General features: G+C 38.8%; 2 protein-coding genes and 1 non-coding gene across 4 annotated transcripts; all 3 read right to left on the bottom strand.

Annotated features, from left to right (window-relative positions):
* Nucleotides 1-1,300: 1,300 nt before the first annotated feature.
* Nucleotides 1,301-1,373, bottom strand: TRNAE-CUC. The gene has a single exon. It is a non-coding gene; the product is annotated as a tRNA-Glu (tRNA).
* Nucleotides 1,374-2,589: 1,216 nt separating this feature from the next.
* LOC122651018 (anther-specific protein LAT52-like) lies at nucleotides 2,590-3,087 on the bottom strand. The gene has a single exon (XM_043844361.1). It carries the CDS (start codon nucleotides 3,085-3,087, stop codon nucleotides 2,590-2,592), a length of 498 nt encoding a protein of 165 aa, XP_043700296.1.
* A 4,696-nt stretch (nucleotides 3,088-7,783) lies between these two features.
* Nucleotides 7,784-12,117, bottom strand: LOC122652101 (14-3-3-like protein D). 2 transcript variants are annotated; one of them, XM_043845774.1, is made up of 7 exons: nucleotides 11,926-12,117; nucleotides 11,510-11,816; nucleotides 11,339-11,426; nucleotides 9,784-9,893; nucleotides 9,552-9,700; nucleotides 8,146-8,204; nucleotides 7,784-8,054 (listed from the first exon to the last, which is right to left on the bottom strand). In XM_043845774.1, the coding sequence occupies exons 1-7, from the start codon at nucleotides 11,996-11,998 to the stop codon at nucleotides 8,052-8,054; spliced, it is 789 nt and encodes a 262-aa protein (XP_043701709.1). In that variant the 5' UTR covers nucleotides 11,999-12,117; the 3' UTR covers nucleotides 7,784-8,051. The 2 variants fall into 2 exon arrangements, with proteins under 2 accessions (XP_043701709.1, XP_043701710.1); XM_043845775.1 differs by having other exon boundaries at nucleotides 8,146-8,201.
* Between the last annotated feature and the right edge of the window lie 2,956 nt (nucleotides 12,118-15,073).

Below are 15,073 nucleotides of genomic sequence, written 5' to 3'. Positions count from 1 at the left end.
AAAATAATAATAATTCATGGGTAGGGTCCTCACTTTTTATGAGAGGCCAGAGAGGGCATAGGAAAGAATCCACACATGGATAGTGTGGGATTTTTCCCCTAGTGTAAAATACTAAAATAGAAACAAAGTGTTTTTTGAACTATTAGTTAGTGGTTTTTTTGGTTATTCTACTAAGAATTTATCTAAAATTATGAAACAGATTAATATTTTTTATAGTTAAAATCAGCGTAATATTATTAGATTCTATTACAAGCCATTTTACCACAATTAAAATTTTCCATGATAAACTAAACCGTCTGCCATGTCGATACAATGAGTAGGTTTCTCTTTTTGTAGTAGTTAGTTTTGAGTTCAATTTGCATAAAAAATAAAAAAAATAATAATAATATTGAACTCAAGGGATAGTTCTGTTGGTAAAGACCAACATCTCACAATTAAGAGGTCTTCAGTTCAATCCTCCTTGGGCACCTATAAAAATAATAATAAATAAATAAAACATGACTCTAGAAAATGCATTTAATATTTCTGAAACCCTTTGCACCAAAAAAGCATTTCTGAAATCCAAATATATTTTTAGGGATGTGTCGTCTCCAGACTCTCCATACACGGTTGGGAAATTTTGACCATAGAAGTTATGGGAATATCTCATGGTATCCAATTTGGCTTTTTAAGACTAAGCTGTATTTATTCATTTTTTTTTCTTATTCATCTATTTTTCTCTATCAACACTTTTTTTTTATTTGTTTTAATCAAGAGTAAACAAAAATATATTAAAAAAAAAAGATTATCATATTTTCAATGCACCTTTAAATCATTCTAAGAACAAAACCAAGTAACAATGGAGGAAACAATTTCCCAACAGGCAAATATATTTGTCATATTGCAACTTGGTTGATTTTGGTCTGCTGATGTACATGTCAAGGCTTAGGTCATTTAAGACTATGTTTGGTATGCATTTTTATCCTGAAAATACATATTTCCATTTTTCGAATGTAGAAATTTTTTTTTTTTTTAATGAGAATGTGGAATTCATTCTTAGATGAGAATGAGGATATTGTTTGGATGCATGTTTTGCTAAAATATATTCTTGATTTTAAAAAGCTCTGCATTTCTTCGAACATCTCATAGGCAAAATCTATTTAGTAGGTAATATAAGGAATTTCTAAAAAGACATTACAAGTTTTCCCCTCTTTCAGAATTTAATTGTATTCTACATTCTTTTCATCTCCTCTTCCACAACCTGATATCTCTCTTACATGATCAGTCTAAAAACAATTCCCAAAAGAGGCAAAAAATATATTTCCGTTGCCGGGACTTGAACCCGGGTCTCTCGGGTGAGAGCCGAGTATCCTAACCAACTAGACTACAACGGAGGAATGGGATGCATTCCCTTAAAATTTTATTTCACTAATATCAAAAAACCCCAGATGAAAACCAAAAAATTCATGTTAGAACTACTGTATGGTTCTATAATCTCATAAACAATATGATAATATAATCTCACTTATCAGGTCATCCCACCAATAGAGTGGAAAACAAAACAGTTTGCCAGACCAATTGTCCATTTAGAGATACGCTCCTTTACCTAACCAACCTCATTTCATTCATTCAAGCTAAGCTACCACACTTCACAACAGAAGCTTCTACTAGAGAGGGATCCAAGGCAGCCTTGGCCATGGACTTACCTTCTTCAAGTAAAATTATATTAATGCACTGATATTCCATACCCCCATTGGGAAAAGCTGAAACCTCTAGAACAACAACTATGAAATCAATATAAAACCTTCAATACATTACAGATACCTCTACATTAATGCCCTGATACTCCTCCTCATCCTTCTCAACCATTTTCAATACCCGGCGGGCGCGGGTCAGGAGAAGCTTAGTAGTCAGTACAGTAAACTGGTTAATATTAAAGACAGAACCTCAGTTAACTATCATTTGAAGACAAGGTGTAGAGAGACAGAGAAGCTCATAGCATGAAAGTTCATGACCATAAGCCACTGCAAGAACCATATCACCAGCAATACTAACAGCTATTAATTGTGCAATCTATAGAAGCATTAAACAGGGTTACTCTGTTCTTGAATGATAGAAGTCTGAAATCACCCATTTCAGTTACAAAATTCTCAATATATATTAGAAAGAGGATCATTTAAAATCTTCAATTAAACTGGACAGAAGAACCCACAACTCAATCATGATCATAAGAATATATGATTATCCATGAAGCCTCAAGCATCAAAGTAGGTAACATTCCATTTAAAAAAAAAAAAACCTGAATTAGGTTAGGATTTGAAATTTGATATGTGATTAATCTAGACGATTTCTTAGATATTCAAGGATTCGATTTGTAACATCACAATTATGCATTTGTCACCATACCCAAAAAAATGAAAAAAGAAAAAAAAAAAAGAGAACAAGAATCTCCCTTATTTATATATATTGAGTAATAAGAAAATTACAGAATGGGATGGGAGGAGTTGAAATCTCATAACCCTAAGAATTACAAAGCAGAGACAGAGTCTCAGAGATGGATAATGGGAGATGGGAGATTTGTTTTATTCAAAAGAAAGTGTAAGGAGATTCTTATAAGGTACTGAGGTCGACGGTGGTGAGGAGACCGAGCTCCTTGAGAACCTCAGGGCAGACATCAAGAGTTTTCTTTGCCAAGAATCCCAATGGGCTAGCGTAGCGTGTGCGGGAGACAACTCCATTGTTGTGAGTGAGAACAACACGAGCACGATCTTTTCCAGGAACATGTTCATCACAGTCAGTGATACTGGTCTTCACGACTGACATCTCACAGATATCATCCTCGTGCTCACCGTCCACGGTGATCTTGTATGTGCCCAAATCGTCGCAAACAGCTTCCACGGTCTCTGAGATAGTGCCGTTCACACGGTTTCGGCATGTGAGTCTCACGGGTGCATCAGCCATGGGTTTGCTTACTCTGGTCTCGAACAAGGCACGGCAGGTGTCGCAGTACACCCTTCCCTCAACAACGAAGTCATGACAATGAGCCAACCCAAGGAGGCCAAAGAAGAAAAGGGCAGCGATGAGGAGAGCTTGAGAAGACTTTGCCATCGTTGATTTTATTATTGTTTTTGGGGGGGAAGGGGTTTCTTTGGCTGTGGTGTCTTCTTGGTTTTGAATTATCAAACTCGATGAGTGCTGCGGTGAATGATGAGGAGAATGGGTGTTTATATAATGATTCAACAGAGGATGTTAATGGCTATTCTTGGGAAGAAACCGTTTTTCTGAGATTTTTATGGGGGAGAGGGAGAGGGATTGACCCATTCTCTCCCCTATTTTGCAATTTCCCCCCTTTCTGAACCGATGAAAATGGCAGTTTGTTTGTTTGTTTGTTTGGAATGGCTTGTAGTTCGCCACTTCTCTCAACCGAGATGAAAGGGAGACAGACAGAGAGCCAGAAAGAGCCTAACCCTTTTTTTTTTTTTTGGTTAAATGTTGGCTGATTATTAGTTTATTACCATTAAGGGTATTTAGACTGGATGGCAGTTTTTTAATTCTTATTTTAATTTTGAGAGAGTTCTCTAAGTTGGCAACTTAGAAAGAAATCTCCAAACAAACTCCAAACTATTTTGCCATGTGACAATTTAGATGGGATCTAATTTTGTAGACACCTACACCTTGAGACTCTCTTCCTCACATGAAAATTTTCAATCAATTAAAAATTTCCAAGTGGTTAAATACAAGTTTTCAAAATTTTAAAACAATGAGGCTACGTTTGGAAACCAAGAAAAGAAAAAAAAAAAAAATTTAATTTGAGGAGAGAGATGGACACAGAAAATTCTTAAGTCAATCATTGTGTTGTTATAATTTTTGTCTTTTTATGTTTTTCTTTTCTTAGCTTTCAAACATATCCTAAGAGGGTGCATAGTAATTCCCGAAATCAGTAGTTATGCATGGAAAAATATGGTGATACATGTTAATACATGAGAAGGTATTTGATTGAATTAGGTTTTGAAAATTTTTTTTTGGTAGATAACCGGGCTATTCATTCACGCGCGCCCAACGCCAACAGAAAAACAGGATACATAAAACGATACTGAAAAAAGATAGATAACATGACCAACAGAAGGTTTGGGTATACAGAACCCAAACCGACGAAGCGGAAAGTGACCCGGTCTCGCATGCCATAGACTGAGTCCTCCGAAGAGGGGGATGGGTGAAACCCATTGCCCTAGATAAAGTGCTATCAACACAGCAACTGATAAGCGCATGCACTCTCGTGCCAAAAGAAAGGACCCCATAAGTGCTAAGAAGATCTGCGCCATCATACCCACGCGAGCCGGCACGCTGCCGCGCCGAGAGGAGCTTTGGTGAACGATGACAGGGCCACAAGATCTGAATGGCGAGAGGGGTAATGGAGCCGGCCATTTCCACGGCGACACCAGCGCCAGAACCGACGTAACCTACAAAACTAGAAACTAAAAAAGAAAAAGAAAATAAAAAAGGACAGATAACATGGCCGGGAAAGGGTGGAAGGGGGAGGGGACATGGATCGGGAAAAGGGGAGAGATATGGTGAGGGGAGAAGGGATGGGGAAAAGGGAAGATGGAATAGGTGAGGGGGAGGGGCAGGGGGTGGTGGTGAGGGTGGCGACGCCGGTGAGGGTGAGGGAGATGATGCCGAAGAGGGAGGGGGTGGCGGTGAAGCCGGTGAGGAAGGGGGAGGCGGTGACGCCGGTGAGCAGGGTGGTAAGGGACAAGGAGGGGATGGCGGTGAGAGCGGTGACGCCGGTGAGGGTGAGGGAGAAGGGCACAGGAGGGGCGGAGTTGCACACGCGAGTCATCATCGTCGTCGTCGGCATCAGCGTCGGCATCGGCGTTCGATGAACCTCCAAGAGTCATGGCTGAAGGTAGCACGTCACATAGACGGAGAGAGAGCACGCCACAAGGGCGGAGAAAACAAACAAAGGCGGCGGCGACAGGTTGCGTTAGGGTTTTGAAAGGTTTCTACCGAGAAAGAAAACCTAACGCGAAACTCACCATGTAGATATCTAAAGACCATAAAAAAGTTGGACAATTGACCATCCAATGGATTTTGATTGGTTGTAAAACAACTATTGTACTGCTAGTATTTTTCCTTTAACTAATTCTAGGTTTTGAAAATTGATCTCTGCAAAGCAGGGGTTAAGGCTATGTACATTATGACCCTTCCCAAACCCCGCAGTGGTAGAAGCCTTGTGCAGTGAGTTCTGAGTATGCTTTTTAGGTTTTGAAAATTGGCACATGACAAATCGATACCACTCTGGATATCCAACGGTCAGATTTGTCATATCACTCAATCTCCCCTGAAAATTCCTTGAAGAAAGCTTTCATTTTGATTTTTTTAGAGGTAAATCCACCTCCCATGTTTTTAACAACCAATGGGAATATGCCATTCTTCTCCCTTTCTTGAGATATTTTTACTCCACAAAGGATTTCCAACATCGGCCGGAGAAGATGTTGTGCATGGAAGTAGGGATGTAAACGGATCGGATTCGGCTTGGATAGTGCTATATTCGCATCTGCATCCAATTAGCTTTTGGATGGATTCAGATAGTGCTAAATGAATAAGGACACAGATACGGATCGAATATTTTATCCGCTTACATGTAAATATAGCTTTTCGGATAGCTATAGCCTATCCGTATCTGCATCCGCTTAGCTTTCGAAAGGATTTGGATAGTGCTAAACAGATACGGACACGGATACAAAAAACGAATTTTGACTATTCATTTACATCCCTACATGGAAGTGCAACATAGGATGCTTTATAAATCAAAAGATAGGATGATAGTCCTTTTATAAACCACAATAACTCCGTGTACTGTAGTGCTTTACTGGGGGTTTCACAAGAAAGGGAGAAAGGAGGGCTTTCATGAACAGTTGGAAGTTAATTGTCCAAGTCAAGGGCATAGTGAGATTTGGCCACAGCTCACATTATAAGCAAATGAATTGACTATAATGTCCAAAATAGAACTAGTGCCCAAGCACCAATCAATTTAAGGGTGTAAATCGGTTCAGTTCCGGGTATTTGGTTTGGTCTAAGAGAGTGTTAGTGTGAATTGAAACCAAATTGAGAACTAAATCGGTTCTGAAAATTTGTACTCAAACCGAATCCTACTTGGTTTAGTTTGGTTCTTATTTAGTTTTAGTATTTGGTTCGTTTTGATTCGAGTACTCAGTCCTTATAGATGTGATCCTTTTTCTCTTAAAGTATAATATTATAATATATTAGTATTATAAAATCAAATTCACTAATGCCGCATTTCTAAGCTATTAGTAGGGAAGGGGTTTGCTGCAAAGTTGTGTGGCACCTATGCCAGGATAGGGGAGAGTGGGATTCCACACACATGCCTCCAAGGGAAGGGGAAGGGGAAGGGGAAGGGGAAGGGGAGGGGTGGGGGTAGTCATTTCATTGCCCCACGTGAAAAGGTAAGGGGGACACTGCCGAGTAGCATTTCTTTTAATGAGAGAATGTTCTCTATCCGAGAGCTTGGTTAGGAACCTCCCATGCAAGCAGAGCATCACTTGCTAGACAACGGTACCGCAAGGATCCTTAAGAAATCTCCACGTTTAATGTTGAATGTCTCTCTTGGAAGATGTAGAGGTGGTTAGCTGACTTGCTATTTGCCATGGGGGGAGTTGGGTTCCCATTCACGTACGAGAATAGGGAGTGAGCCATGCAGATGGCATCCACCTCGAGTGGGTCCCACATGGTGGATGCCATCTGTGTGGCTCACTCCAATGGGAATGGGATCCCACCTCCCATGGGAAGAGCCAAGACTTTCTAACTTATATTACATTTGCATAATTATAACCTTTAATCCAAAAACTTTGAAATTTTGTGTGGCATTTGAAAATACTGCCTAAATTTAGCATGCTGTTTTGGAAGGTGTTAGTTGGGGCTGTGGTAGTCAAGGCTAAGTTATCAAGCTACGTTATCCAAGTTTTTAAATGATGAACCTCATTATTGTTTTTGTAAAATGGAAGTTGAATCTGAGTGACATGTTTTACTATCTTATGAGTTTTCTATAAGAATTTGACAACCGGACTTGTGGGTATAAGATAAGAATTCTTCCATTCGCTATCTCCTTTTACTTTATTTGGATGTATCGTAACAAAGATTCTTTTCTGCCGGCTGGTTGATAAATTTAAAACTATCTCAAATTGAGTTTATGAGTAAAAATTTATCCCCTTGTGCTCCCCTATTCCAATCACCCAGGGCGCCAGATGCTTACCATAATTTATCAGGAGGACTGCATGAGCACCATGTCTTGCAATTTATGATGACAGTGATATGATATCTTCTCTAGAGGCGGGATGGGCTTCACTACTTTTGTCGATTTATTTTTTTTTTAGTGAGGGAGATTTCTCATTCTAAAAATCAAGAAGCCCAAAAAGTGACATAGGCAAAACTGTCTTACTTGCCATATACAGGCCTTCCTGATTAGAGGACCAGAATCAACGACTACATTCGATATACTCCACGATACGTCCACAAAGTTGGGCCTCGAAACTGGAAGAGGAGCTCCATTTCATATTTCCATCCCATAGAATTCCAGAAACAGACAATAAAGTAGAATACAGTCACTATTAATCCTCCAAATTCTGGGTTGGTACATACTAAAAGTACAACTATTAATAAACGAGAACTAAAGAGGAAATTAAAAAGAAAGAGAAATAAAAATTCCAAGTAGCAGTAGTAGATGTAGTAATTGCAGTAGTCCATCTGATCTTTTGTGGCAATTTTCAGGAAAAACAAACGGTTCTAAAGCAACCACGCCAACCCTTTAAATTTCATCCAACATAGCAGATGGGAGACGGCTCAAACGGGACTGATCACGTCCAAACATCAAACTATCATGACAAACAATAAGCAGAGCACACAATAATAAGGATCAGAGGGATAAATATTTTTCCATGAAAAAAGGGAAAGATATTCAAGATTCTCTCGACTAAAGCAACAAGATCCCAAGACATCCAAGCAGGCAACACTTTTCCCGGTCTTACACCATTAGGGAGCTATGGTTGTCCGCTTCACTGCAGCAAACAGGATAGTAATATATTTCCACGTTAGGAGAAGTTCAACAGAAAGACAAACCAAATTGAAAACACCGGTCGTGTCACTCACCTTTGCATCCTCATCTCCGCCAGCTTTGGCACCAATGTCCATCTTCTGGGGGTCATCCGCTACAGTAAAATAATAAAATAAATACCACAAATTAGCTTTCTGAGCAAACAAGACAAGTAATTTGTGTTGGAACAAAATGCCGAAACATGATACATAAGCACCACAAGCATTCAATTACAAGGAAACTGCATCAGCAACGATGCTTGTGAGGGAATAAGATGGTGAGGCTACTACCACTACTGTTGATCAATGAACAAACCTCTATCATTAAAAATTTGAGTGAAACAAAATTTGACTATGAATTACTTGGGGTCAGCTGCACAAATCCTGTCCCATCAACAGTCTAAATTATAAAAAGGAAAAATTACCAAGTATCCACGTGATCGAATATTGTGAAGTGATCAAAATTCAGGGTCCCCAACCCCCTCCCCCCTCTCCCTCTTAATGTCTAGTTTCTTTGCCTTTTTAAAATGCCTGAGAACTATTTTACTGGATAACTAATGGAATCTTGGATTGTGCATAGTGTTCACATCAGACACTAAAGTAAGCTACTTTCTTTTCTCCAAAAGTATTCTGTTCACTATCAACTGTACGTATGTTCATACTATCAGGCTTAGGGAAACACTTGAATAAATCTACTGATTAGATATAAACTTGAAGGAAATAATGGATGAACAATATGTTTCAACAGCTAGGGAGATAGCAGGAACACATTTGATCAATGTGTTCTATTGCCCAATGCAGTGAACTACTTACCAAGTGCAACAATTTAGGATTCCAATACATTGGATTGATCACAAGTCAAAACAATCTTGCATGATACAACAACAACAACAACAACAAACTCAGCCTTATCCCAACTTAATGGGGCCGGCGGCTACATAGATCCAAACAAAACAAAGTAGAGAAGATAGAGGCCAGCACCAAAAAAGGGATGGAAAAAGAGATGACAAATGACAAATGAAATATAGAAAATAAAACACAGTAAAAACAATCTTGCATGATAACACATAATAAATCCCTACTCCATTGGTTTGACCTATAATACCATACATTAATTATTGCTAAAAACATATGTTTTCCCTCACTAAAGTCCACTTCATCTTCCCATCTGCACTTCAAATTTAGGACTTCTTCACCACGAGAGATCTGAAACTGAGCAACAAGTTCATACTAAAAATGGTCTATCACCATCACCAGCCAGGCTAAACTCGATTGGATCAGCAAGGAAATTGCAGAGAACAGAAAAGTTGTTCAATATTTTGATGTATAATATAGGAGTAGTTCAAGAAAAAAAGATACAAGCCTAATCACAAATATGACTATAAGCATGAAACTATAAATAGCAGAGATGAAAGAAGGCATTATGAGCCTTGCATGAGTTTTTATTTTTATTTTTAAAGTACCTCCATCCTCCGGAATATCAGAAGTCCACAAGGTAAGGTTGTCCCTCAGAAGCTGCATAATTAATGTGCTATCTTTGTAGGATTCCTCACTTAGGGTATCCAGCTCTGAAATTGCTTCATCGAAAGCTTGCTTGGCAAGGTGGCAGGCCCTGTCATGAGATCATGTTCAACCCCACAAGGGATTCAATGAAAAGGTAGCAAAAGAATATTCAAAACAAACAGGAACCCATACCTTTCAGGTGAATTCATTATCTCATAATAGAAGACAGAGAAATTCAATGCCAAACCCAAACGGATTGGATGGGTAGGAGACAAATCAGATTCTGCTGTACTGAAGGCTGTCTGTAGACAGATTGCACAAAAAGAAAAGTGAAGCAAGTGAATACAATTGTACAATAATCTTAATTTTTGACAGAATTTGTGCAGGCACTTCAATCAAATCTTCAGGATGCCCAGGTTCAGAATATGTAGCCCCAAGAAACAGCATATTCCCAAACAGTCATAGAACAAATAGCTGTACAATATTAACAAATTGAAAACACTGCATAGTTGGCAAGGCATAACCTAGGTCGCGAGGTGGGCACCTTGTTGGTGTCGCCTTGCGTCCAGGCCCCTTACAACGCTTTGGGTCGCCTAGACACCGTGAAAACTATGAACCACCAGAGTCTGAATTTCAGAATCCTGTTACCCTTTTTTGAGTTAACAGTTGCAGATATTTATTTCTGTCAGCTCCCATACAAAACAACCACCCTTGCATTTCCGGGATGCTCCTGCCTCTATTTCTTCTCTTTAATAAAATTCTCTTTGATGTAAAACAAAAAAGTAAAAGCATTTACAAGTGGAAATTACATAAAGTAAAATGCAATGAAATTCAGCTTGCAAAGTACCATTCACTAAGATATTTTCACTCAGGCCCCAACTGGATGCAAGGGAAATAAAGGGAAGGAAAGTAATTCCAATCAATTCCAAATCTAGTAATTAATTTTTGGACAATGTTTTCTATCCGGAAGTGTACCCTATGCCCTCGGACAGGTGTCTATCTCTCTTCTCCCCATGTGTAATGACCTCCCTGCCCCCTTTAATTATACCAAAAGAGGGGCTGTGAGTGGCTGTTTCCTGCCGACATAGCGTATGCTTCCAGACAAGAAACACTCTCCCTTAAATTTTTACTTTACTTTGCAACCAAATCCCTTGGATTTGAAAAAGGAAAAAAAGATTAAATCTGTAAAGTATACTAACCAAAAATCGTAAGGGTTTTAAGGTTACACAATTCCGATTTTCAAACCAATTTTACTTCCCTTCCATTCCTTTTACTAGCAACCAGTCAGAGTCTCAGAATCCACGGTTTTGATAGTATGAATTTCAAACTCATGAGAGTGAAGGCAATAATTTAACGCCTCAGTGAAGGCATTCCATAAAATACATAGCCAGCAAACCTAGAGAACAAAAGAATTAACACCCCCTCCCCCCCCAATACCACAACAAACAAGCCACAAAAGTAAAGTTCAGATAACGTTGACTAATTTGAATAATTTTCTCAAACCTTAATCGACTTACATCCAAGTTAAATGGTGCTTCAAATGCAGTTCGATAAACAAAAAGGCTGTTTTATTCAAGTGCGTAGTGAACAGTAGATTATTTCAAAGAGCATCCAGATCCGACGTGTTAAGACGTAAAAAATATAAATTTAACTACAAGTCCAAAGTAAATACAGATCAAGAAAACGGATATGGTGCATTGCTAGAAGAAAGATGTTAATGCTAAAAATCTAATCTTTTGTCACGTACCTGATATGCTTTGAGTGACCGATCAGCAACCTCTTTCCTCTCGTTACCAGCCTTGAACTCTGCAAGATAACGATAATAATCCCCTTTCCTGCAACCAACAAAATTCCGTACCTAAAGTGCCCACCAAAATAGCAACAGAAACACCGGAGATCATCCAACAATATCCCTCACATCTTATAGTAGAAAACGGTTGATTCTCCAGCAGAAGACGAAGGAATCAGATGCTCATCGATCACAGTCATGATATCGTTACAAATGCTGGAGAGCTCCGACTCGACCTTCTGTCGGTACTCCTTGATCCGTTTCGCGTTCACCTCGTTCCCCTTGGCCTCCTCCTTCTGCTCGATAGATGAAAGGATCCTCCATGAAGCCCTACGAGCACCAATGATGTTCTTGTAGCCAACGGAGAGCAAATTCCTCTCCTCCACAGTCAATTCGACATCGAGTTTCGCGACGTTCTTCATCGAATCTACCATTTCTGCCAGGAATTCAACGAAGAAAAACATAAACCAGAAAAGAAAAAAAAAAAAGCTACCAGCAAAACACCGTTCAGATTACAGGTCTAAAGGGAGAAATGGAACCCTAACCATCATAGCGCTCGGCCTGTTCGGCGAGCTTAGCGATGTAAACGTAGTTTTCACGCTCTTTAGAAGAAGCCATGACCGATCTCTGAGATTAGGGTTTAGGGCCTCAGCTTTCCGAATTCGATTCAGTATGAGCTTGAAAGATTCCTCCTCCGAGTACGATGAAAGGGCGCAAAAGAAAGGAAGAGAGAGAGAGTTGAAGGACGTCCACGGGATACCGGTCATGTATATGTGACACGACCGAATCCCACATTTCTCTTCGCCACGTAGGATAAGCCAGCCAGTGTATCTTTTTGAGCCTTCATGGTCGGGGTTTTCTTCTGGTATGAATGTGGAGTTTTAATGATAGAAAATACTCCTACACCATTGGATTGGAATCAAGGAATATTATTGGATAATAAATAGTTGAAAATTGGTCCCTCCAATGGCGGGACCTTAGTGTATCAAATATCCTGTCTTTTCCTTATCTTTGAAATGATAAGAAATCTCTCTCAAGGGCAAGAATGTTCCAAAAGCTTTGATGTTGTTTGATGCCGTTCGTTTTGAGTCAAAAGACCTAAAATACCCAATCTTAACCGTCAGAACTTTATCTCTAATTTAAACAATTTTTGTTTAATAAAGATTTTGCAGTATCCAGACAAAGTTAGCCCACATTGAAGATATGGGTCAATTCAATTTTCAGATAAGAAAGATTATGTGTTATCCTAATACATGTTCTGCCCTTTTCCTTAAGCTAGGATTGACACATGGTAGACCAAATAAAATTGCCCCAGTTCTGGATCATTGTGGGTCCTTTTTTTTTTAGAACCGAATGGGATCGTATGTGTGATGTTCTATATCTTTACATGATGCATGAAATTGGTTTGGCTTATAACGTGAAGTTCACCCTTAGAAATGAGCATCTTATATACATCTAACAATGTTTGCACAGTCATGTGATTAAGCAGTACAAAGATGCATCCATTTAATATATCCGAAGGTACAAGACTAAGGGTTGTGGTTTTGCTTAAGGGTGTCAAAAGTTTGCACTTCAGTCCTAAGACTACGCCACATGGCTTGTTAGTTCTCTGTGAGGTGAGTATGTGATATGGTGTATGCAAATGCATGGTGTAAGTTAATGCAAACAATTCACCTCATTATAATATTCAGTTTCAAACAAGTGCCTACACAAACCAACATACCTAGTTTTGGTTTAGCGAAGTTTGATCGTTATCCCAGTAAAGTTGCCACTATGATAACTAGAGGTTCAGACAACCGAACGTTCATGGTCTAAGTCTCAAATGACAAAGATTCTCTACCTGTATTAGGGTCTTGAACCCACACATAATAGCACACGAGAAAAGCTATTAACTCAAGGGATTTTCATATTTTCGTCGTGTCTCCTGATCTGATTTGGATAGTTGAAGGAGAGGGATGAATATTTCTCTTTAAGGAGTCGTCATTTAGATAAAGGTCTAAGACCCATATATCTCATACCCTTTGGGGAGAAGAATAACTCACAATGGATAAAACAAGGATTTTCTCAGATTTATGACCAAGTTTGAAGTAACATGCTAGGATGCTTTTACATGGAAAATTATCACCTACGGTTCCCTGTCCGGTACGGTTCCCTAGTGCCTCTAATAAGAGGGAGTGGATCCCACCCGGTCAGAGTGTTCAGTCAGGGGTGGAATGGTCATTTTGCACCCCCTTGTTAAGGAACTGGAGGAACTATACCAAGCAGGGAACCGCAGCCAATAAAGATCCGCTTTTACATATCAAGTTTCAATCAAAACGGAGTTCTTCAAGTGGCAAAAAGGTAAATGAAAAATTTTAGGACTACATTAAGGGTGAATGGACTTAGCCATGAGGTTCATAAATATAAGTAAAGTAAATGTTTGACTTTGATGATCAAATTTGATATATGAACGATCGAAAGCATTTCCTAAATATGTTAGTCAAAAGTACCACATCATCATTGCAAGTGGCACACAACTATGTGCTTAAACCAGGTAAGTTCCATTACTTCTATGGTTTCCAAGGACCAGAGAACCTTTCAACCTAAAACTTATCCCCCCCCCCCCCTTCTACTTTTTGAACTAAATCTTTTTTCCTTTTGTTTTTAGTGAACCTTTCACCATAAGACAAGGTAATTGACAGAGAAAGAAACCAGTGATATGATGGGATTAGTCTTCACAGTGACCTCTAATAGCATTTTGATCAACATACTGCCACTTTCCTATTTAGGGAAGGGGAAGGGGAAGAGGAAGGAACATCCATTCAAATAACTTGAAGCCCAAAATTTTGACTTTGATTGTCGGTAGCTCATCCATGTAACAATGGAAGGCAATTTTTTTATGAAGATCACAAGATAAACCTGAGCTACCTCTACCCATTCCCACTCAGAGGGGAAAGAGTGCAGTAATATATAGATTACTAAGTACACAAGCATAGACATGGATAGGATGTGTGCAAATACAAAAGGGAGTATTTGATTGAATTAGATTCTGAAATTTAACACTTAACTAATCTAAATCATGGCCCCTCTATCCAACAGGTGAAAAACCATACCATCTGTCCACGTAACAGAATTGATATGCCTTGTGACATTTGAAAAAATAACAGATATTTGTAACAATAATAATCACCATTGTATTAATAGTATGAAAAACAATTGCCTGTTACTTTTAGAATTTTCATATAAAATATTTTCCATTATAACAACAGGAGGCAAGAAAATCCTCACTAGGGCTATGTTTGGAAGGGAAGAAAAGAAAAGAAAAAAGTTCAAAAATTTTTGGATATGAGGAGAGAGAGACACATAAACCAATCATCCTATCATCATAGTTTTTGTCTCATTATATTTTTTCTTCTTTTCTTTTCTTTTCTTTTCTAGGCTTCCAAACATAACCTAAAGGAAATACACATGCATCGCAATAGTGCTATGAACAATAAAAATTCCTTGGGATTCTACTAGGGATGTAAACGGATCGAATTCGACTCGAATAGTGCTATATCCGCATCCGCATCTAATTAGCTTTTGGACGGATTCAGATAGTGCTAAACGGATTCGGATCAAATATTTTATCTGTTTACAAGTAAATATAATTTTTTAGATAGCTACAGCCTATCCGTATCCGTATCCGTATCCGTTTAGCTTTCGGACGGATTC

This window comes from Telopea speciosissima, chromosome 2 (genome assembly GCF_018873765.1).
Source record: "Telopea speciosissima isolate NSW1024214 ecotype Mountain lineage chromosome 2, Tspe_v1, whole genome shotgun sequence".
Taxonomy (NCBI): domain Eukaryota; kingdom Viridiplantae; phylum Streptophyta; class Magnoliopsida; order Proteales; family Proteaceae; genus Telopea; species Telopea speciosissima.
This window is presented reverse-complemented; position numbering and strand designations above follow the sequence as displayed.

Coding starts and splice junctions, on each gene's coding strand:
- LOC122652101 (XM_043845774.1), bottom strand. CDS start 11,998: ATGGCTTCTTCTAAAGAGCGTGAAAACTACGTTTACATCGCTAAGCTC. Junction 11,427..11,509: donor ACCGTTTTCTACTATAAGAT/GTGAGGGATATT, acceptor TGTTGGTTGCAG/GAAAGGGGATTATTATCGTT. Junction 9,701..9,783: donor ATAATGAATTCACCTGAAAG/GTATGGGTTCCT, acceptor ATCTCATGACAG/GGCCTGCCACCTTGCCAAGC.
- LOC122651018 (XM_043844361.1), bottom strand. CDS start 3,087: ATGGCAAAGTCTTCTCAAGCTCTCCTCATCGCTGCCCTTTTCTTCTTT.